At 50.7% G+C, this 24,923-nt stretch overlaps 1 protein-coding gene across 1 annotated transcript; it reads right to left on the bottom strand.

The window, feature by feature from the left end:
• Window positions 1-7,656: 7,656 nt before the first annotated feature.
• Window positions 7,657-19,430, bottom strand: LOC119105585 (uncharacterized). The gene is made up of 6 exons (XM_037229046.1): window positions 19,401-19,430; window positions 11,912-12,029; window positions 11,405-11,543; window positions 10,056-10,120; window positions 7,933-7,962; window positions 7,657-7,759 (listed from the first exon to the last, which is right to left on the bottom strand). The coding sequence occupies exons 1-6, from the start codon at window positions 19,426-19,428 to the stop codon at window positions 7,657-7,659; spliced, it is 483 nt and encodes a 160-aa protein (XP_037084941.1). The 5' UTR covers window positions 19,429-19,430.
• Between the last annotated feature and the right edge of the window lie 5,493 nt (window positions 19,431-24,923).

The raw sequence follows: 24,923 nt of genomic DNA, 5'->3' as shown, positions 1-24,923 counted from the left end.
TCGGTGTCGTTGGCTTTAGCAATTGGCGGCAAATGGAACCTGGTTGTTTATGCACGTATATGGTGCACATTATCTGTTCTGGCGTGAAGGAGCCACGTGTACCGCCAATCAATCACCCAGTCAGTCTAACACCGTCAGACCCATGGCGACGCAAGCACTCGACCTGACGCAACAATATGTTAGCAAGCGCAGAACGTTTTGAAAAAAACGCGGCGATGTCGCGTCTTTCGAGGTTAATCTCGAATAAAATGCACTGGTGCTTAAACCCAGCGACCTGGAGCCGTGAAAACACCACTGGCGCAAAGCCCGGTTAGAGGTGGCTAATATGCACCCAAAATATTTCCGCATTGTACCATAGCTTGGTAGCAATCGCTCTTAACATCCCCCACGCACAACTCGCCATCATCACCGGCGCAAATTCGCCTCGTTCATTTGCCGGTATCAGCCGAAATACCTTGGAGTACGCACTGGACTGAAAGTCACGAGCTCCTGCCGCCGGTCCTCCGCGCAGAAAATATTCAGGCACATCAATGAGCATTCGGCAGGCGCGGGACTAGTCGACCAGCGCAAAAACGATTGTGTGGAGACAAGAGCAAACATTTCCACCAGGGCTTACATCTCTTCCCGTGTGCAGCTGGCTTCACATCTTTGAGTGGATAGTTGGATTGCCTAATGCACATATCACACTCGAACGCAGCAAACATTAGACATGCATGTGGCTATTCGGCTGCCTGGGCCATGACGATGCCGGACAAAACAGCGATGCGACTAAGACACAAGAGGATGTGTGCACACATTGTTACTCTGCAGCAGTCTGGACAGCGTATGGTCAGCACGTTCAGTTGGCCCGTTCTCTCGAGCGCAATGCATGAACCGGCTAATTTCATCACATGTGGTCCCATTGGTGAAAGGCGATGTGAAGCAGAGCTCTCATTTGGGCAAGCGGTAGCTGGCGATGAAAGCCTCCGAGTATTTCCGAGAGCATGTGACAAAATGTGTTCGGCGCTGGCCTCGCAACGACTACGAGTCACATCTCGACTTTCCTCATTGACATTGCTGGAACCCGAACCAGGGTCTTGATATCACGAGACCAGCAATCCACCATTGACTTAAGCGAGAATGTCGTGGAGCGTTCTGCGCTTACTAACGCCCTGGACGAGAGCAATAGCCTCAGCAATCGTTCCGGTGGCAACACTTATTTCAACATGCAGGTGGTATCGGTCATGTCAGTGACAGTAAGGATCCAAAACACTCCGTAGTCTTGCCAATCCTTATTAAATACGGTTAAATGTATATATACGGGTAATTCATTTCAATTGTCTCCGCATTTCCTGCTTGCGAAACACGAAAAAGTTGTGAGGATGCATGAACAATCTTGTGATACCACCTCTCGGTAATCAAGACCTCTCTGCGGGCCAAGCAGGGCCACAAAATATACCAATGGTGCTACGCAAGCAGTCTGCCGAACACGTAACCTGGAGCACAGGATCTGAACACACCAACGGCATTAGCTGGTACACCGCACCTGTATAGTGGACAATTTATCAAAATGTTTTTATCAATAAACACCGCTACCGCCTGCACAGCAAGAGAAGGATCGCTGCTCTTAACTGCTACAACCACAATCAAGCTCGTACCACGGCAATCACCCATGTATGAACAATGGTCAGATGCCATAGCCAACGCCCAATACCGCGGTCATATCCTGGTCAATCGCACATCACACCGCCATAAGGACATTTCTCTTCGCCTGCCTCCGCCCCGTCACGCCGGACCGGCGCCACACGTGGGGACAAGTCTGTTGTTTGCCCAAAGTCGTATTCACAGTGTCAGCTGGATCTGGTTCTTAGTGCGTGCGCAGAGCGGGCCATGATTTGTGCCGCCTCGCTGGCGGCCGTGTGGACTTGCACGGATGGCTGATGAGTTTCTGCAGCACGATATGTGACGACGCCCTTGATTTCCCACTCTGCTGTCTGGCAGAGATGCCAGCCGCTTCACTTTGAATGTCATCCTCGGTTTCCACATGTACCAAGGACTTCAGACTCTGCGTCGCGTGTTTGTTTCTGATGTAGTCTTCTGTTTTGTCCAGCAGCTTGTAGCATGTAGAGGGTCTGCACTAGAGCGCCTGGTAGATTTCTCCGGACGGTACCTCGAAAAGCCGCCTACAGCCCAACTGAAATAGTGCATAACGCATCAGCACATCCTGTCAAAACCACCAGCGTCTGACCTATGCTTTCTTCCTAGGCGAAATAGTAGATAGGGACATAGTTGTCGCGCACAGCGAATAGACATTCAGCTTAGTGGTTACCCACAGTGAGGGTAGTTCTGTGGGCATACACAATATGCCGCCAGTAAATTAGGCAACAGACGTGATGATACAGGTGATGTTTTCATCAAAAGCAAGCACGAACTTGATTGTTTGCTTGTTTACGGCTAGCCACCTGGTCGATGTGGTTTGCGGGATGGCTGATGACTTTTTGTTTTGTGTATTATGAAGGAGTATAATATGTCCCAGCATTTGAAATGTATCAGAACGTGATGCACAGGCATGATATGTGTCGAAAATTTAAAACTCAATGCGTAGGGCCCCGAACAATCCAGTGTGCCCAAGCAAGGTAACAGATCGGGCCCCCGAGAAGTGCATGGGGCCCTTCAGTCAAGGTAGGAAGTACATAGGACCCAATTTGGAGGGCTCCGAACGACCCAGTGTGCCAAAGCAGGTAACAGATGGGGCCCCCGACAAAAGCGTAGAGCCCCAAGCAAGTGACAGGGAATTGGATGGGCCCTAGACCATTTTAGAGGACCCATGATGAGCGTATGCATATCGCGAGTGTGTCATAAGGATATATGCATCAAATGCAGGAATGTCACTTTTTAAAATCGGTGGGGGGCTCAGTCCCCCACCGATTTTAGGTAGACCCCTGCTCCCCAAAAACCGATTTCCCCGGATTTCGGCCGCTTCAATTTGCACCCTCAATGCTGGAATTAAAGATCTAGTAATGTTGTTAGATTCCAAGTCGTTTTGCTGCGGAGGGCAGCCCATTCAAAACCTCATTTGAGCTGTCTTTTACGCAAGTTGTTAAGTGCATTTGCAAGGAGCATTATGCGTATGGATAGGAAGGCAGTAATAGACTTATTCCTCGGGCAAAAAGTGGAAATGAAGATGTACATCCTTGATAATTTCAGCAACATGCATTTATCAAAAGGAAAAGCAGGAATGCATTCACGTCTGCTACTCGTTACGATAAAGGCCTGTTGCCAAAATATCAACGTATCTCTATCTCCATTCTCTTGTTTTTTTCTCCGAGGAATAGTGCTAGTACTACTGTCTAATGCTACTGTCTACTTTTGTGTTCAGGTCTGTTTTGTGCTATTGGGTGAAAACAAACTGGTCGAAGCTAGGACCCCAAAAACGCGAGACGGTCACTAGCCGTTTACATCTGGAAGAACCGTTGGAATGTGCTGACCTCCAACTTGCCATAAATGCTCGATGGAACAGTTACGAGAACTTGGCGATCAACACCACAGACTAACCAACGGCGGTAATTCCTCGACAACATACCTGATGCGAGCACTGAGTTGCTGCCCGCACCCGTCTTGCGGCTACCAGCTGGGGGTTTCCGTTGCAGCCTTTAAAAGTCTCACACATCAACTCGTGCTCTTTACACTCAAGGCTGCACATTTTAAGAACATCTGAAGCTATATAACATCGACCCTACGCCATTGCCGAAACCTGGTTCCGACGAAAAGCTCCAAACAAACTGATAATGATGCCCAACGTCAACAGCTTCCGTCAAAAAAGAGCGGGAAAGCTCATTGGTGCTGGGATAGAGTTTCCTTTTCCGTTGGGGCGGTGGCTTCAACTTCAAAACGTTGAGAGAAAAGTGGGTCAAATCCGGGGAGAGAAACATGCGATTTGGTGAATTTATGGTTAGATTTGGTCCTCTCAGCCCGTCAGGCCTATCTTGTGAAATTACGCCTGTGGTGGAGGCGGGTACGCCACAAGATTATTTCAGCCTCTGGTCTGAGACACAGGCCCATTTCCCAGGCAGAGATAAGGTGGCGCCCGCGATTTACATCGCCCGTGCCTCTGAGTCAATGCGGGGCCCCCTGTGTCGATCTGGGAATTACAATACCTGGCCAAGGGTCCTGTATTAGCAAGGTGCCCGGCCGGGAGTAGTGTTCGTGGGGTCCCGCAGACGGCCCTGAAGTGCCCCTCGGCACCGTCGATCAAGTGTCAGATTGGAGGGCACGAGGAGTTGGCGGTAGGTCATAAAAGGACCGCGACTCGCGGGGTCGGGCCCTCAAATATCAGCCAAGGGGGCCCCTTGCGCCCACGTGGAAAACTCTGGGACAATGCGGGCCTCTATATCGGTCAGAGAGCACCAACACCGAGCAATTGCCCCCGTGTTTGTCTAAGTCATGGGGGCCGATTTCCCAAGCGGGGACGAGGTGGGTACCCGCGATTCGTATCGGTCGGTGCCCCTGAAACAATGTGTGCTCCTGTGCCTGTCAGGCCCCCAAGGTGCCTGACAGAGGGTTCTATGTCGGCAAGGGGCCTTAAGTCGGCCAGGGTAGCATTTGCTGGACAGTGATAAGGGCGAGACCCCGAATGCTAGAGGGCATCTTGTGTTAGGCCCTTTGACAAGTGAATATGAGAGTTTACGACGGAAAGCCAAAAGAAGGCATGCATGACTGATCCCTACAAGGTCTTCCTTATCGACCTGGAGACCCCGCCCCCCGAGTCGCCAGCATGGCAAACGTCAAGCACCCCGCGCTGTAATGGAATGGACCCTTACGTTAGCCTCTGAACGGGAAATTACTTTGCCCCCACTGCACTGACCACTGGGCCCTCACCCGGAAAAGGTAAGCTTCTCTTCGGTTTTCAGTACGGTTGTCCAAAACGGGGGCCGACACTGAAAAAGGCCGCCAGAAACGAGGACGTCCATCCTTACCCGAATCACATGTGAAACGAATAACACCAGCAAATCTTGAGCATGCGTACTTGCAATCTTAGAAGCGAGAACATCGATGACCGGGGTTGCGGTTTTCTTTAAACCGAGCGGCATCGGACACAGCATCTAGCGCAGGACGACGGGCGCCTAGTGCACGAGAACAGCCATCGTGAAACGTTTCCGAAAGTCTTTTTGAATAAATCCTTACTGTTCAAACTACTCTCTGTGTGGGTTGACAGGGACAGCAATCCGAATACAGAGATTCTACCTTAGCTCGTGTATATTCCTGGTCAAATTTTGGCACCTGTTTGATGCGCTGTGAACGCTAGTGCATCCTTATGATCCGTCTAAGAGAATGTCTAGGTGAAACAAGCTCACGGGTTACTTTCTAAACGTACGAATTGACATCCTCAAGCGTTCAAGATACCGTTGCGGAAAAATATCGTTTTTATCCACCCGCTGAGTTCCGCCTATTGTCAGCCGCGGGACCAACGCCGCGCGCCCTACTGAGACTGCAGCGCAGGGCATCATGGTTTCTGCTCTGCTTGCGAGTGCACATAGTCAAAGGCATGCGATGTACTTCTTTCACAGCTGGATTCTGGAAAAGGGCTGTAGATACGCAGACACGCAGTAATTGGGCATGTCCAAGCAAATCTATAACTCCATGTCGATCTACAATCTACGTTAACCATTATGTACGTTCACTATGTGTCTGTGCAACACAGCAACATTCTGGCAACGTCCCGAAGTGTTATCATTCAGAAGGAGTTCACTCAGCAATTACAAAATGAATAGCGAAGGTGGATTTTTCCTATGATATCGTTTAAGGCCTGGCGTCTTCAGGTTACTGACTTCAAAGCACTAACAGAATGTCATCTTTCGGTATCTTCTGGCTTGTTCTAGTAAAAAGTGTACATACTAAAATAAAACGGAGTAGGCGGTACCTTTGAGATCAAGTGAGTCATATTTGGTTATGTTTCGGGTGGGGGGGCCGTTCATCAGGAGGGGCTCTTTGTCAGTGCTGCGCCCCTCCCCCTTACCAAGGATTCTAGCTGCGCATCTGCGTGGGTGAACTCGTCGTGCACCCAGTATGAGTACATCAGTATGATCGCGTGTGGCCGCTGAAGAGCCAGCTTAACTAGCAACGCTTTTATGCTCGACCTGCGCTGCGCAGGACATTGACGTTACGGGGGCTTCATTTGCCATGCATTCGAAATGAAGCGGGTCAAGGTCGCTTCCCTTCAGAGGTGCGAAGGTTCGGGACAGCGTCCCCAGAAACACAGCAGGCTTGCAAAGCGTATGTAATGAAATGAGCCCAGAATAGCATTCTCAACAGGAGGGCATCTACTTAAGTTATTCTGGGGAAGGTTGAGGACCATTTTCGTAACTGCTGCATGGAAAAGCACCTGTTTTGTTTTACCTCAACCGAAATGCACGTGCTTTATCGACAGACTTGTCTGTCGAGAACCTGCGTGTAAACTAGTTGTGAAAGCCACGCATGTTAAGAACACTGCCCTTGTTAATGCATGGATAAGTGCCCAAATCACACACACCGATAATGATAAATTATGCGCAGATTTCAATTTTTCTAATATTCAAGAAATGGGTGGAAATTCACACTTCAAGTTTCACAAAAGCTGATGCCGACTGCAACGCTTCCAGATGTGATTCCGGTGACTATTTGTGTGTATATATATATATATATATATATATTATATATATATATATATATATATATATTTGAAACCCGGATCGTAGGCGGACAAATCCAAGTTTGCGCACGTATCCCCTTATGGCGACCCTCCGAGACCTCTGGTCCCGAAATAATTTTGAGACATAGACACACATGCAACAAATACACTTACAACTGGTTTGGAAAAAAAACGCGTTGAGTTTTACCTGGCCCATCCTGTACTTTTAAAAGCTGGCACATACTGCAGTCAATTGCTGTTTGTCCCAATCAAGACACTATCATTTGAAAACTTCTCAACCATTTGTACCCTGACCTTACATATGAAGGAGTTAGCATGACAATAACACTAGGCACCTACAGGACTCGACTGGATACAAAACTTACCTTATAGTTAGTGATGTGTCACGGTATATGCTACCTAGCATACAAAAAGTTAAGACAATTGGTCTATATTTATTTGGCCCAGTACTCCCTCTGCTCACAAGCAGAGGGGGAGTCAGAGGAGCACTGGGGGAAGAAGCTCAGAACAGCATTAGGGCGGGGGGGCTCGGGCCCCTCCCACGTATGTTAAGTGACACCCCTGATCAAACGACACATATGCACGGCACTTTTCGAACCACAGGAATTATACACCAAAACACGCACAGTAGACGAAACACGATCATCTTACACCCAAGCATTACATCTGGCCACTTTCCCGCTGTCCACCGCGATAGAACTATTCACCTTTTACTGTCAAAACTGGACGCGCGCGTCAGTGCAGATATTCAAGATGGATGATGGCCACACCTTCCACACCTCAGATAACGCGTTCTGACAATCGCATGCTGGTTTTCTGCCAGCCGAACGACACACACACGATACAACAGCGCAGCGTTCCCCTTACCAGCGAGTTAACTCATTGCTTCAGCGGCGCAGCGCTGTGTCCAGCGTCCGTATGTGACAGCCGACCGCGCTCACACCGCGCCCACGAGCGGCCGCTCTTCGAACGCGTCCTCTCGCCGCCCGCTAGTCCACCTGTTCCGCGCCGTCTTCGGCGGCGGCGGTGGCCGCGCTGGAGTCGTCGGCAAAGCGCGTCCATCTCGGCGATGAGCCAGCGCTGGTGGTCCAGCTCGCGACACAGCTGGCGGGTTAGCGTTGCGCCAGCGCCGTGAACTGCTGGCCGGCCGTCTGGTAGGCGGCAGCTGCTGCTTGGCGGCGCTCAGCCGGCCGTCCAGGCGCGCGCTGTCGGCGCGCACGTGGCGCGCTGCGGAGCGGAGCGCCGCCAGGCACGGCTCGGTGTACGTCTCGCACTGGATCTGCAGCGTCAGCAGCCTGCCGGCGAGGGAAGGCGCGGTCAGGCGCACCGGCCGCCGGCTGATACCCGCTCGCGGTCAGGTCTGCGGTCCGCGTACTCGGAGTACAATCAAACTCATCACTCACAGTACATCAGACTTGTATGCGCCGAGCGGGATATTGGTCGGCTGAGAGGACAGCGCACCGCACGTGCACACTAGAGGACACTGCACGCACGGGCTGCGTTAGTCAGGAGAGGGGACGAAGTTTGTAAAGCTTACATGCAGATGTGTGCGCAGTTATGCGTCACAAATATAACATCAATACGCGTTTTCTGGTGCAGCAATGCACGCTTCAGGAGCCATCATTGTTCAATGCAGGAACTTAAGTAAAAAACTCCAAAACTGACTAACAACATATGACCAATTCAACCCTGCATTGACAACCTCACATTCTATGACAGCAGCAAGTTAGCTTCAAAAATGGATTGTACAGCTAAATGTGTCAGGCCCATGTAACGTCTGGCCATACGCTACCTAATTTTCAGCAGTATTCCTTGTATGTTGCTGGACAAATGGTCAATGTTTTTCTCTCAAGATCCACCTTGTGTTCCAGCTTGTGTTTGTTTTACCTGGAAATGGGACAGTTATGCTAATTACGAGATGCAAAAAACAAAAACAAAAAACACGCACACACACTCACGCACGCACGCACGCACGCACGCGCGCACGCCACGCACGCAGGCACTCACACTGCCGCACATTTCATTCTACTCTTCCATGAGGGACATGACACGCAAATTTGCACCGCCTGCCGTTTTCCTGATGCCCGCTATATTTTTTCGTACCCAAACGAGTACGGAGGTTGCTCAAGTGATCGTTGACAGCATGCCTGAATGTAAGGAACGGGAAAATATCACCGCAACGCAGTTAGGCGGAAAGATTGGCAGCACACTGCCAGAATGTCCTTGTATATAGCAAATATTGTACAATCACAGGGCCGTGACAAGTTTTACGGATCTCCATCAACAATACGCTCGTACCTCGCCGCGCGGTTATTGATAAACACAGACCCCTCCGTCATCCACGGCATGCGTCATGACTACGCCTCGTCAAAGACACGCTTGCCATTGTCCTTGCCAAATGCACGCACTACCGTCCCGTAACCCCACCTGGACTACGGACTATCCCGTCGGCTTGCGACGATCGGCCTGCCCTCCACAGACTAGCCCGTTCGTGTTACTATCGCCCATCCCGCCCAGCACCAAGCTCTTGACGGCAGCAGCTGGGAACGCCCTCTGCCCGTCTGCCACGCACCAGCCTGAGCAGCATGGTCAGCTGCGCGCCCATCAGCTGGCTCTGGCGCAGCAGCTGGGCGTCGCGCCGCTCCAGCAGCTGGTCCAGCCGGCGCTGCGAGTCGTCGCGCGCGCGCAGCAGCTCCTCCAGCTGGGCGGGCAGCTGGGTCAGCCGCTCCGGGTCCGGCTCCGCGTCTGGTGGCACCGGGGACGGCTCAGGTCGGGCCAAGCGCCGCCGACTCCGCACCGCCTGCAGAGGTGCGGCGTGCGGCGTCGACGAACGACGCGTGGGCCGACAGGTGTCGACCGGTCGGGTCGCTCACTGACCGCGCGGGAGGCGGTTGAGGTACTGTAGAAAAATTCGGAGTCTCTACGGCCAAACGGTGGGTAGCACTCCTCTCAGGGTCGACACGTTCGTTGGTTAAGCTCATGCCAAAGATATAAATGGTACATCGTCATTGACTCTACGAAGAAGTCGACAATGTGCTCCCCGCATAACCCGCACAATAGATATCTAAGCCAGGCGCAACAACGCTTTCCGGCGGCCCAGCTCTTCAACCAGCGCCTGAGATCTCCAATCTTGACTTCACTCGCCACCTCACAAATCGCCCGTGCCCCCCCCCCCCCCCCCCCCCCGCCGCCGCTGTGGCCCGCCCAGGCGCACCTTGATGCTCCTGCTGGAGGAGCGGTAGCGCATCGGAGCGCCAGCCGCGCCAGCTGCTGGTCCAGCGCACGCGGCAGCCGGCCCAGTGTCTGACGGTGCTCGGCCGACGGCGCCAGCTCGTCCTCTGTCAGCTCGAGCAGAGCGTGCTCGCGGGCGCGGCCGTCGGCGGCCGGCGCCGCCAGCGGCAGCGCGTCGTGGAGCTCGGCCAGCGAGAGGCCTTCCCGCACAGCCTCACGCAGCTGGCGATGCCGATCAGGCCGGGTCAACGACGGCAGTCTAGCTGCGGTTTAATGCAGCGACAGATTCAGTGAGGGATCGGAGTAGGATAAGAAACTAATGCTCAGTAAACACGCTGCGCTGAAAACCGCTGGGACCAAGACGTTGAACAGCTCGAAAGTGTATTATAATTATTACTAAAACAAGTACACACAAGAAACTGCCGTGATGGTATTCGGAACACCCACGCAAGCCAGCATGAGCCACACTGCACCATGGTCGGCGCGCCTCTTGACCTCACTTGTGGCCGTCACAATCAGGCATCCCCTTTATCTCATACGATGGTCGCCGGTCGCGTGTTGGGTGCTCCCCGATTTCCCCCGATGGCCAGTGTGAGACCGATCTTCCCTCTCAATCTTACCCGGTCGTCGTCGGTGTGGTCAGGGCCCCTGATGGTCGGTGTGGTCAGGGCCCCCTGATGGTCGGTGTGGTCAGGGCCCCTGATGGTCGGTGTGGTCAGGGCCCCCTGATGGTCGGTGTGGTCAGGGCCCCTGATGGTCGGTGTGGTCAGGGCCCCCTGATGGTCGGCGTGGTCAGGGCCCCTGATGGTCGGTGTGGTCAGGGCCCCTGATGGTCGGTGTGGTCAGGGCCCCTGATGGTCGGTGTGGTCAGGGCCCCTGATGGTCGGCGTGGTCAGGGCCCCTGATGGTCGGTGTGGTCAGGGCCCCTGATGGTCGGCGTGGTCAGCCCCCTGATGGTCGTGGTCAGGGCCCCCTGATGGTCGGTGTGGTCAGTTTTCGCCCCCTCACCTGGTGATCGGTGTGGTCAGTTCTGCCCCACCGGGTGGTCGGTGTGGTCAGCTCTCCCCACCCCTCACTGGTGATCGGTGGGATCAGTTCTCCCCTCACCTGGTGATCGGTGTGGTCAGTTCTCCCCTCACCTGGTGGTCGGTGTGGTCAATTATCCTCTCACCTGGTGATCGGTGTGGTTAGTTCCCCCCCCCCCCCCTCTGGTGATCGTGTGGTGATCAGTTCTCCCCTCACCTGGTGGTCGGTGTGGTCAATTATCCCCTCACCTGGTGATCGGTGTGGTTAGTTCCCCCCCCCCCTCTGGTGATCGGTGGGATCAGTTCTCCCCTCACCTGGTGATCGGTGTGGTCAGTTCTCCCCTCACCTGGTGGTCGGTGTGGTCAATTATCCCCTCACCTGGCGATCGGTGTGGTTAGTTCCCCCCCCCCCCCTCCTCTGGTGATCGGTGTGATCAGTTCTCCCCCACCTGGTGATCGTTGTGGTCAGTTCTCCCCTCACCTGGTGGTCGGTGTGGTCGCCAGCCGCCGAAAGTCCGGTCGCCATCTCTTCCAGCAGGGTGTGTAGCAGGCGCGTGGCGTGGTAGCCATGCAGCTGCTGCGCCAGCCGCCTCTGCTCCGTCTGCAGCTCGGAAGCCACGCTGTCGAGCCAGGGGACGGAGAGCTGAGAGAGGCACAGGGCACGCACGGCACCTGAGACTCGACGCTTTCGTGTTCGTTGCGTGTTCTTATAAATACCGGGCGTATAAATCTGACGTCCGAAACTACTAGACTTGAGTCCAATTGCTGGTATGTGTGGTGAGGAGTAAGTTTTAAAAATGACACTGTTCGCACCCAGAGATTTTCTACAATGACGCACAGCACGAACGTGAAAATCACAGTTCCCTCCGCGTAGCTGCCTCTGCCTCGAAGGTGGGGGTCAGTCGAGGCGCGAATGCCGGAGATGCCACACGCGAGGAGGTCACCTTCGCCTGCACTGAAGCGGGCCGAGGGCCGGTGTGGCGCCCACCTGCGAGAGACACCCGTCTCGTCCACGTGTCTGGCCAGGCTGAGCAGGAGGCGGGCCAGTTCCGGCGTGTCCCGCGCGTCAGCGCGCCGCACGTGCACAAACGGGAACGACAGACGCACTGCCAACACACGACCCCAACGGCGGACAGTCGCAGGCCCGTCCGCGCCGCTCAGGCTGACAAAGATGTCACATAGGGCAGAAAAATGTCCGAACATGAAGATCACAAGACAATAAATTAACCGTAAGTGAGTGAGTTTTCTCTAGATTGCATAACGGATACATGTTTGACACGGTTGGCTAATACAAGCTCCAAATTATGGCCGTGAGATTTTCTAAATCCACGGTTCCGGCCCCGGACTAGTCTGACGTCAGTCTGACACCCTTCGAGCCAACTCTCAGTGCCAACCTAGATTCGGCAAGGCTTCGTTGCTGTACACACACACGCATCAGCTTTTAAACGCTGCGTTTTGAATCCCGCTTTCAGTCAGTCCAAGGTCAGTCAGTCAGTCCACATTCAAGTCAGTCCAACGTTTTTCGGTACTGAAAATAAAAATGATAAGAACATAATAATAACAAGAATATAATAATGACGCAACATAATAATGATGATAAACAGATAAAGCATACAAATAGCTATAAGTGAGCTCGTCTCATCACGTATGATGCTTGCTTTAAAATCTTCAAATGTGGAACTATTCCCTTTCAACTAAACGGGTTGCTGCCGAGTGGCGGGTGGTAACCGAGACCCATCAGCGCGCTTCAGAGGTCCCAGCTCGGCCATTTTGGTCAGCTGCCCAGCCGGCAGTTCAGCCACTGCACGTGAGGGGACACAATGGCAAGCCAGACTGCACGTGGCCAGTCGACACACCGGTGCAGTAGCTTACGTGCGTTTCAGCGGCTTTGCCAGGCACACACACTCTGCCACCGGCGTCCGCAGAACAACATCCCATCGGAGAGGATGACGTGGAACTGCGTTGTGTGGGTGAGACTCCGGCAAGCATTCTGATCGGGGCCAGCAGCGCTCAGTCACGTCCGTGTACTAGTGGCAAAAACACTTATCTATCCCAGCGATACTCGGCACCGATGTTCTACTAAAATTGAAGCCTTTCAGCGTCGATTTCGCAAGGCGAGCCCTGCATATAGGTGGACTTGTGTGTCCGGCTGGAGGCCAGGCAGGGTGGGACGCCAGTACAGCCGATAGTCGTGCGACTGGCATCTGGCTACATTTTGGATCCCTTCCTCGGAGCGGGTGGTGGATTTGACCCTGCTTTATACAGGGACAGGGTGTATGGGGTTACTCCCTCCTCCTTGTCGTGCACGTTCCGCCGTTGGCAACACGATACCGATCCTGGTGAAGAGCCCTGACACGGAGCCGGCTGAATCCTACCGTTTCGCACTACATTTAAGAGAACTCAATCGCAACACAGTGGATGAAGTCACGTACCTCCCGACGGTTTTAAGCGTGTTTGGACAGTCTAGTGGGCTCGCAGATTGCACTTCTTTGCATTTGAGCTCTCCATACTGGCAAGTCCCCGTAGCTCCAAGTAATCGGCAAAACTCGCGTTTAGTACGGAGGATAACTATGTGAATTCCTGGACGTGCCGTTCGATACGCAGGCCGGCCACCGGTTGCATTACGCGCCTAATGTCGGAGGCGTTACGTGGTCTGCTGGCAGGCATCGTGCTTACATAACATCATCATCATGCCTGGACGACACGACAGGCTCAGATGACATCAGTCGTGGGTGGACAGACTGTACCAGAACATTTATATTTGCTGTAGTCTGGTTTAGATCGGCTTCGGCCAGCGGGATTGGCAACGAAAAGCTCGGAGGCGGTGCCCAGCCGTCGCCGGATGAAGTTGTCGGAGCACTCTGTATCAGCCTTTGGACTGGAGCCCGGCCCTGCTAAGGTGGAAACAATCAGAAACCGGCTTTCAACCGGAAACAACGAAGCATGTTCGTTAATTTGCCGGCGTGAGTAACTACTGCAGCGACTTTATACATGACCCTGCATGCTTCCAGCCGCGCCCTTGCGTAAAATTTTCGGCAACGCCTGTTCTCACGGAACGAATCGTAGAGACTAGGCGTTCGAGAGACGCAAGCAAGCTCTGTGCAAGACGACGACTTTTGCACCTTCTGGACATGCAGAGCGCCTTTGAGGTCAGCGCAGATGCATCAGATGTACACCGGTTTGGAGTGCGTGCTTTCACAACAGAACGCTGATGGAGCCGAAAGGCTCGTTTGTTTTGCTTCAAAAATGTTTTCGGACAGTGAGAAAAATTGGCACATCCCGGACAATGAGGTTTTTGCGTTCATTTTCGCTCTCAGAAGTTCCCAGCCTACGCGCTCAGGTAAACCATTCCAGTGGTTTATGGATCATTGCGGTCTCCAGTGACTACGAAATACCAAGGATCCCAAAGACGCTATGGCAGATGGATCGAGGGGTTGGCGGGATTCCAGCTCATTGCCGATTACCGACGAGGGTGATAATAACTATCTGGTCCGATGCGCTATGCCGGGCGCATTTCATGCGACTCAGTCTGCGGCGGACCCCGCCGCTGCCGAGTCACGTCTGACACTGCGGAGGAGCTGGGCTGTCGAGCAGTTTAGGGGTTCGCGCAGCGGACGGATAAGCCGCTGCGAGATTGGTGTCAGAAGCTCCGGTTCAACAGGGCGCAAGAGAAGACCTGCAGGCAATTAGCGAGGTCGATGGGGAATGACAAAGAACGGGTGAGCGCCTTTTAACCGCAGTCAAATGGAGCAGTTGGACGCGTCCATGAAACGATCGGTTCTTTGCTGCGTAGGAACACACAATGATTTGGTGGAAGCTGGAACAATTACTAAGATTTCGCTCGTTTTGCTGGCGCCTGGCCCACGCCGCTATCAGACACAGGTTGGCCAGGAGATATCCGCCCTAAACCTCACCAGGGCTCACGAACAGGCGACTACCAGGGGAGACGGAGAAGAAGAATAATGGGGTGTCTTAGAATCCAGCAGAGTGGAAATGAAACCCAATACCAAGTGGGAGATAAGGCATTCATGAAGATACCGACGAAGCTAGGAATGTCGGAAAAATTTCAGGTCCGGTGGGCAATCCGTTCGTTGACATCAGTTGTAAACAAGGTAATACGTACCGGATGGAAAAGGAACAAGGCTTTCAGCAGCGAGATATCCGCCATTACGATCAGCTGGAGCCTATGGAAGGTAGGAGGAGCGACTGCTGATCCAGGACTGAAGGAGCAACAACCCCGACAGTACCATACACATCAGGTTTGGCACCAGAAAACGAATAAGCAAATCATCCCAGTGGACAAACAACGGTTCTCTGCGATGAGGAATCGATCTATATTCTGACGACTCTGAAGACACTGATGTAAAGACCAGCAACATGAAGACAACCAACAAGAAGCAGCACAGAAGACGGAGCTACAAGTGGCACCCTGGCGCGGCTCAGTGTCGGGGCACATCACTCTCCAGACGGGTGTGGCGATGTGAACAGTATAAAGCAAGAGGGTGAGGTTGGGGCAGGCGGAAGAGAGCCTAACTGGGAGGGGGATAGTGGCCTCGCCACCTCGCTGGGAGCGCCTCTGCGCGGCCGGCTTGACCTTGACCACTCGACCTGGCGGAACAGCACGGAAAACCAGACGGAACGCCAGTCGACTGCAACCGGTGAGTGACGACGATCACATCATATCTGCTTGTTCCTTGCTTGAACTTACGCCAAGCCCGCCTCTATAAAGATCAACTTCAACGATACGAGTCGTGATCTGTCCGTGGTCCGGTGTTAGATGGCTCCGATGCCTGAGAAACTTGCCCCATCCTACCAATTTAAAACACATTCTACCACGCGCCAGACTGCAGCTGCGTAATCCAGACAGTGATCACCACTTCGCATAAGGCCCGAGGAAAACATAACGATGAGACGGGTATACATAGATAACATGAGTGCGATAAAATTGATTTTAGATATGCGCAGTTCGCTTCGCCGTTTGTCAAGCCTTTGGCAATGGAGGTCGGGATACCGTACGCAAAAGGGGAAGGGCAGCAGAGAGCGCAGTGTGCAGTGCTTATTACAAATGTTCAAATGCAAAGAGGCACCACGTATATAAAATGTAGAACTAACACATTGTGGAACACATAATAGGGATTTGCAGCCGTAGACACAAAATGGGACGCAATCAGACCTACACGGAAAAGGTGACAGACAGGGGCGCAGGCATAAATGTAAATGATGAATCACGAAAAAAATGACCACTTGAGGCGGCGGGGCGTGCCCTAACTGTAGTTCTTAAGTTTGTATGTATTTATGGTAGGTAATTGAGAGCGCAGATGGCCCATCATGCGTCTCATAGTCTGTTGTGCGCAACCAAGCATATGCATGACGAGGCTGACTGTACGGTTCAGTTATGCCGAATCACAAAGTACACTGTATTGCATGTTGTGTACCGTTACCACGCTTTTTATGGTGTTGACAGCCCATGTAGACGGTTCGACTGCCAATAGTCATTTTATTCCAGCAAAACTGAAAGGGAATAGTCCACAGTTGAAGATATTAAAGTAAGCATGATATATAATTAAATGAGCTCACTTGTAACTATTGGTTTGCTTTTAAAGCGAACATTCCAAATGTGACGATATTGAAGCACGCATCAGATGTGATGAACTGGGCTTACTTACAACTATTGGTATACTTTTAGGTAGAAAAGCTTGCTCTAGATAGTGCAATGTCTCAATTCCGCAACAAATAAAATTAAAGGAAATGTCTCACATCTGATGATATCGGAGCAAGCCTCAGCCATGGTGAAACAAGCTCACTTATCATGACTATTGGTACATTTTCTACGAGGAAAAGACTGCTCTAGGCAGCACAATTCTCTCTTCAGTAAATATGCTCCTTAATACGTCATGACTTGATTACGTTATCGTACCTTGCACAACACTGAGAGGCAATGTGCGGCCGCTGTATATAAAAATCGCGCCCACAAATGCTAGACATGAACGCCCCGACAATTACATTTTTCTTGGCCTTCACCGCCGCATGGCTTATAGAATGGAAGGAAATGAATGACGTCATTATGATATCATGAATGCCAAGGTAACTTTAAAATGCTCTCCCCGATATGCGTTTCCCTACTTTGGCGGGCGTGTAGCGCAGAAACCAAAAGGGGCCTGGTCTTAAGAGGGGGCAGGATTATAAACAGCACCGAAAGGTCTTCAAGATGACTATTTCAGTTCAAAACCCCATATAAGTGTGGAACACTCCCTTTAATGTGGCATTATCGGTGACGTCATCATGCCTCGCGCAGCAATCATTGAGAGCCAATTGACGGCCGTTATTATTTGGAAATCGTGCTCACGAACGCCAGAAAAAGAACCACTCGACAACTGCGTTCTTGTCTTAACCGCCAGCGCCGCATGACCAGCAGAATGACCAAATTTGAATGGCGTTATTATGGCATCATGGATACCTGGGTAACACTGAAAAAGTCTGCATGAAATAGTGCGCACATTCTCGCGGGCGCATAGCTTGGAAACTAGATGGTTTTCGATCTTGAGGAGAAAAGGACTGTGAGCTGCACTGAATGATCTTCAAGAGGCCTAGTTCGGCTCAAAACCTCACACAAATGTTGAACACCCCTCTTAAATTCGAATGCAACGCCAGCAGAGAGCAGGTTAGCCAGTTGACAACAACATTGCGAAGATCGTTAACGGGAGTGTTCCACGTTTATATGGGGTTTTGATCTGAAACAGCCACCTTGAAGAACTTACGGTGCTGTTAACAATTCTGTTAAGACGGTTAACAAGTCTGTTAACCGTCTTAAGACTTAAGTCCCTCTAGATTCTCAGCTATACGCCCGCGAAAATGGGGAAAGGCGTGCGGGGGGGAAAGTATTTCAAAGTCAACATGAAATTCCCATACTGTCATTCCATGAGCCATGCGGCGATCAAGGCCAAGAAAAATTCATATCTGGCATTTGTGAGCGCCATTTCCAGACATAACGGTCGTCAATTGGCTATCAACCAGTGTTGTGCAGGGCACTATGACGTGATCAAACGACGACCCATTGAGGAGCATGTTTACTACACAGTGAATTGTGCTGTCTAGAACAGTCTTTTCCACTCAAAATATACCACAAGTTATCAGTGAGCTAGTAGCATCATGCCTGATGATTGCTTTAATATGTTCAAATGTGAGACATTCTCTTTCAACATGATGTATGATCGGAGGGTACAGATGTGTTCAGCCAGTGGCAGGAGCGGAGCAAGACCGCACCGATACGCAGCTAGCTAGCACGCTCGTGCAAGTTCCGCGAGCTTCCCCTGTCTGCCGTGAAAATATTGTTATATGCATGCGGACACACACGCATGAACGTCCCCCCCCCCCCCTTCCCACCCATTCTACTAACTCAACAAACAGGTGTGGCCATAACCATCAAGTGGGGAAAGCCGGTCTCCAATTGTGCATACTGTATCCCACATAACCAAACGCATGCGTACCTGCCATTACTACTCATCTACACAGAGGAACGGAGCAGCAACTGGTGTCAATGAATGTTTGGAACCAACGGTTACACCGTTGAGTCATAGTCAGAAAGCACATCGACGAATTTTAGCCAGGCAATTCCCTTCCATGGAGCGTAGTAGACACGGGGTTGCGTTATAATCAAATTGATGATGGTGGGGCTTAGGCTCCCTCATGGTAAAGAACCTATGCTGGGACCGAATGTAGGACCACCAGCCGTCGGGCATTCCAGGTGGTTCGTACTAACGATGTTCCACTATACTTATCACGTGATCATGGGTTGAACAATGGGTCGACTAAGCCATTTGTTGGCGAGAAGGAAATGTGGTATTGTTGTGCCATATAGCGGCAGGACTCCAAAGAAGTATACCACTGTGGAGCGATCTAACGGCATGAATCAGAAATGGCTTTGGACGTCGAGCTCGCTGGAGGTTGTGAGCATTGGATGTTATGACTTCGGACGTTGCAAGCTTAGGTCCTATGAACTACGACAATGGGCACGAAATAACACCATTTTAGATGTCATGAACGCTGGGTGGTACGATTTTGGAAGATATGAACACTGGACGCTGCGATCTTGGACGTTCTGATAGCTCCCCTTCGTGACATTCTGATTTTCCAAACCCTATGGAAGTGCTGGCCGACGTTCCAGGCTCCATGCCCCCACAAACAATAATACAAAAAATTACATTCGTGCAGCCTGTGCACTGTGTTATGCAGGTTGATTTTATAAATATTTGCCATCAAAATGATAAAGTTGATTTAATACGACAAGCAAACTGTTTCCTATGGAACAGTAAGAAACAACACACTTCTGGGGTAAAGGTTTTCAAATACATGCCAATGCTCTCAAAACCGCAACGGTTGCTTAAAAACTAACACGGTAATAGACCTGAAGCATCCCAAATCCATCAGCCGTCCCTATAAGATCCATGTAACTTTTTCACCGTCAGCCAAACACTCACACCTCTCGTAGATGTCGTCCACACTCATGTCGCTGCCCCGCCATGACGATACCGGTAGGAGGTCACAGACCCCGTGACCCCGAACCACCCCCGCAGCTGTCCGTAAACAGGTCTGAAAAATAACAAACAGCGCAATTTGAGAAAAAAATATGATTGGCCAACCACCAGTTTATCCATATTTGGATTGCAACGCCAGGCGACGATTGCAGCAATGGACTCCACATTGTCATTTATCGCATGTGTTATTGTCCAACCTGAGGATTTTCATGGCGAATGATGGGGGTACGCGAATAAGTAAAGCGAACTTTTAAGTTGTGCTTCTTTTGTGAACAAGTAACCTGAATGGAAGTTGAGCAGCTCTGTGCACATATTTCGGGATGCCTGTACCTGTCATTGCCTAGACCGTGGCAATGTGCTCGACCCGAGCAACGGCCACCTTCACGACGCGTCCACACCGGTTCGCAAGAGGCAAGGGGACCCGAGAGTCGTTTAAGTTGTCAGAAAGCACGCGATCCCACGCTTAGGGTAGCGGTTTTCGCGGTTGGGCTTCCCTGCGCCCATGTCCATCCCGGGTGCCGCGTTGCGAGGTGAACCAACGTGGCGAATTGATGGTTTTTCCCTCAGGTGTGTTACGGCCCGTTTTGACGCGATTTATCAAGTCATGCCTTCGATCGCCAACAGCTGCTTGGTTAAAAATGACTTCCATGGACCCATTCCCCAGCCCAAGGAATTTTCGAGCAGGGCACCCTCTCATATCCCAATATCCCAATACTGTGTTACAATATCGATGGTACCGGTAACGGCTAAGACCAACTGGCGAATTGTCCAAGGTCGGTCCCCATGCTATCTGGGAGTGAACGGCGTCTCTCCGATGCTCACCGCGGGTTTCCCCCACGCCGCAAAAACAAGTCCTGCCCTGATTCATATCACTGACCGACTTCTTGACGTTCCGGGGAAAGTGAAACTTCTCCGATTGTCTGACTTTAATTTTTTTTTTGTGTCATTGACCTAATTATTGACGAAGCCACCATGCAACACATTCGAAATACACACACAAATATGCAATGTGTTAGTGCCACTGGCCACCCCAAATGACAATGGAAACATTAGCTCTTAAGAGCCACCTAGGGTGGCTCTGCTGACACCCTGAGGCTATATGCAAAGTGCATTTCCGTCTCCGTGGCTTATGGAACTAGACCCGTAACCCAGTAGTGGTAACGGCTGCGAGTCCCAGAGCGGATGCATTGTTCGGCCCGCTCAAATGAAACTGGCCGACGACGATTAAACCCGGGCCCAAGGTTACCGTGTCGCGAAATTGCGCGTCCCGCATAGCCCTTCACATGCTTGTCTGGCGAAAGGGCTGATTGAAAATTATCTTACAACTGGATGACACAACTTGGGTGGTCCGTTCAGGGCGCACGCACTCGCTATGCTTAGCGGGTGCGCAGAGACCGAAGTCACCCATGCAAACCATTGGGAATAAATATACAGCAAACAAAGCAGCTACCGTCAGGGTCTTTTCTGAGCAGTATCAAAAAATTGGGGCCTTGCTGCCCGGAATTGTGAAGTATGAAGCACTACACCGATGACACCCAGCCCAAAGTCACCTGTCGGAAGTAGCATAAGTGCAACAGTGGCGCGACTGGGGCCGACACTGCGCTTTTCACGCGATTGGCTCGGTGCCACAGGACAGATCGTCAACGTTGGGAAGATGCAGCTTGTGGGCTTTGGCAGGCGTCAAAACAAATGGGGTTTCTGGATATTGGTGCCAGATCGAGGCCGAGGCCTATGAGAGCTTGCTCTGGCCCATAGAAGTCTAATTTCCACGTGAAGAGGGACCATTCTAACTCGTAGAGGGCGATTATTAACATACGCTCGGTTGGGGTTCAAATTGACCTCCCTAAGGTTTTTCCGTAATTGTTTCCGAACGGCGTGGCGTAGCCACGTCAGATTTTGCACAGCTGTAGACAACTGAACAGCAGATCGTGTGGTATCAAAAATTGGATGTACCTTGTATGGTCGCTGGCCCACCGTAGGCCCAAATCAGGCCATGGATTCAGCTAAGTCAATTTCAAGGGAATCGTTTAATTTAAAAGGGAAGCAACGGAGTGTTCGACGAAGTCATAAACCTCTAAGATACTTTCTTTGGCAGCACAACAAATGAAAGACCAAATTCCATTGACCTAGGGTCAGATATGAAGGTCAGACCAATGTCAAACCAACCTGTTTTATTACTCCACGGCTTGCTGATACAGTTTCCGGTGCTCATTTCAAATTTATCGATAACATAAACTGAATTGGACATCTTTCGTGGGCTTTTTATAGGTCAGAGTAGGCCACTGACCTAAAATGACCGAAGTCAACATTTCGTTTTTAGGAACATGCTGCCTAGCTTACTCTTTGTTGCATATTCAAATGCAAAACTCAAAACAGCCCTTCCATGATTTTGGTTACCATGACCCTCGAAACATCAAACAAGGTCACTGACCTCGAATGAGCATGTGACCTTCTGCTTAGAAGAGGTATCTAGGTTCTGGGGACACTTCAGAGACCAACTTGGAGTTTGACATTGTCTGACCTTATTTGACCCGAAGGGCGTGACCTTGGAGGCTTCAATTTTGACCTAAGTGAGTTCACGTACAGGCCAACACACCCCATGAATCTGGTGTCTCTAGCCCTCTTAGCCCCAGAGATCTCAGAGGGGAGGGGGTCAAATTGGTTCCCACCCGAGCAAAGGATATCCAACCGGCCACTCGGGCGCGTAACTGCGAAGAGTCTACTTTGTCCTCCAGAAAGCCCATTCTGACCCTATGGGGCCGTTCTGACATAGGAGCCATTCCGGCTTGTAGTGGGCCCACTATACCAACTTAGGGGCCCATCTTGATGTTTTGTAGCTTGCCCCCCCCCCCCCCCCCCTCCGGACTTGAACATAGTTTCCGCGCCCCGGGGTGCAGTCACCACCAATTTCAACACACAATCTTTACTGCTGAGCATTATATGTTGCAAAAGTTCTTTCACACAGCCATACTTCAAAACCTTTCTTGCACAAAAAGAAGTAAAAAACAAAGTGCATTTTAACCTGACCTGAGGTCAACAAATTTAAATAAGAGCTTCAGCACACCAATGTCTGGGGAGTGTCACAAACACAGTTTGAAAACTCTTCTCACATGAAACAAGACTTAAGAAAGGGGGGTTACAGGTCCTCTATTCTTAGGTGTTGCCACAGGTCATACAATTACATCCACTTTGGCACCTAATTCCTATGTGACCCAACATTCTGCATTCTATGCCAAATCATAGCATGGGGGATGCACATGGCATGCCATGTAATTTAGTTCCAGCTTGCCTGGGCAGGTTGGTCTGTCAAAACACAGCAAGACAGTGGAGGCATTTTTGACCTTCTTGTTTTTCTAGTGAACCTTTTGGTTCCTGACACCCCAAACTCCTGAAACCAGTCAACAATCTCACTTTCAATCAAGTGCAGGTCATTGGCATGTGTGGTTCCCTTTGAAGTGTTCATGCCGACATCTGGCTGCACATCATGTTGATTACCCTGGAAGAACATGGCTTTCAGAAACATTTCAGTCTGAGCTTTAGTTTTGTCTTTGTGCTTCATTTCTAAGTGTGTGCTCATACCTACAGTACCTTTTAAAGCTGTGGAGCAGATGAAAAGTTATTTGTATTGACAGTTCTATTCTAAAGGTATGAGCCCCACTGAGTTCTTCAAAGCAAATGCATGGAACATTGTGCACCTGTTACATAATTTCCAAGGGCACATGATGACAAACTTATGATTAAAATATGCAAGCTACTGTAATATAAATAGGAACATCTGGCACATTGTAGTTGGTGCAGCTACCTACCAGCCAACACAGAATCTTTCTCACCCAACAGGCAGATGCTCAGGCAATGTGACACCCACCTAACCATCTAATGACCTTGGTGTATTCAATTTGGGACCAGGGGTATAGTTTCCTATTGAGCTGCATGGAACTCTATTCCCTCCCCCAGCCCTGAAGAGAAATTTGGTTAAATTCAGGCCAAAACAGGGCTTACACTATTTACTTGAGTTTAAAACCTTCTCTGCTCACTATGTTCCCTAAACTTATGCACAAAACTACATGCCTGGACTGCTGTATGATTGGGACCCACAAGGGCAATGCAGCTGAAGCAGAGAAATTATTTCATCCTCATAGAGCTGCCCACCCCTACATGGTTAGTAAATATCCACTGTACCTACATAGCAACAATGATTCTGATACAATACTGTCCTCAGTGTGCAACATTGAGCTGAATCATATATAGTTTTATTTTTATTTTTGACCCAATGCAATGTCACCACTAGACATGGTTCCCACGCCACTCTTCTACGCACCCTCCTCTAACTGAACTCAAAAACTCACATGCCACAGAAATTGTGCACACAGGAGAGCAGTCTTCAAGAAAAGAGCCACCGCCAGTTAGTCCTCAGTCTTAATATTGCTATCCAAAGATCTTAACAATTTTCTAGAAAACATTCATTGCTAAAACCCAGCACAACTGAAAGGTTGAAAAGTTCAAAAATCTCATACAGTTATTCAGTTGAAAACCAATATGGCAGCCTAAAAAAACAACAGAAGGCCTGATTTAGCCCAACCAAACTTTGGTGGTGGTGTTCAGTAATGGACAGAAAAATACTTCAGTGGTTGTCCATATTATGGCTTGGTTCTTAGGTATGAACCAGGGTTTCCCAGATGACCCGACAAGGAATCTCTCATTTTCTTCATATCAACAAGCCAACTTGATAGGTCGATAGGACCTATCAATTCCACAACGGACCACACACACACACACACACACACACACACATACTCGCATACACACACGCACACGCGCGCGGGCGCATAAACAAACTATCACTCCTGTCTAAATCCTATTTATCCAATTATATAAAGGTAACACTCCAACACCTTGCTAAAAACACACTCAGTGTCTTTTGAAGTCTCTAATACCAAGTTGAAAACAGCTCTCAGCAACCTTCACAAAAACTCTTCCGCGACCAAACGCAGGCCCCACCAGCTCGACGTCATCCACGAAGTCGCTGAGACGATTCAATTACAAATTGAGCGCTAGACATACGCCGCTGTCGCGTCATGGCTCGTCTTCCGCAGTCAGTAAGCCAGTGTACATCAAATACCAAAATATTTGGTAGTTTCCGTATATGCGAACATTTGGGCAGTTGACAATTGTGATGGCTAGTGGAGTGCATGGCCCCAGAACAGTGGCGTGATGGTCAGAGATGTAAATTTTTGTACATTATTGGGGCTGAACCGAAGGTTCGACAACCAACCCCCGCCCACCTTGCCCCGAAATATGGAGTGTACCCGAACAGGTTATCAGATGCCCACGATAGGAGCGCAGGGCCCCAAGTTCGAACGCCGAGATCCAATGTGCAGGGCGCCCAAACAATCCAGTTTGGCCGAAAAAGTGATCAGAGGGGGCCCCGACAAGTGCGTAGGGGCCCCTTCAAAGGGGCCCAAGACC

The sequence above is a fragment of the Pollicipes pollicipes genome, unplaced genomic scaffold (genome assembly GCF_011947565.3).
Source record: "Pollicipes pollicipes isolate AB1234 unplaced genomic scaffold, Ppol_2.1 Scaffold_6138;HRSCAF=7277_pilon_pilon_pilon, whole genome shotgun sequence".
NCBI classification, from domain to species: Eukaryota; Metazoa; Arthropoda; class Thecostraca; order Pollicipedomorpha; family Pollicipedidae; genus Pollicipes; species Pollicipes pollicipes.
Note: the sequence above shows the minus strand (reverse complement) of the source record. Positions and strands in the feature narration are given on the sequence as shown.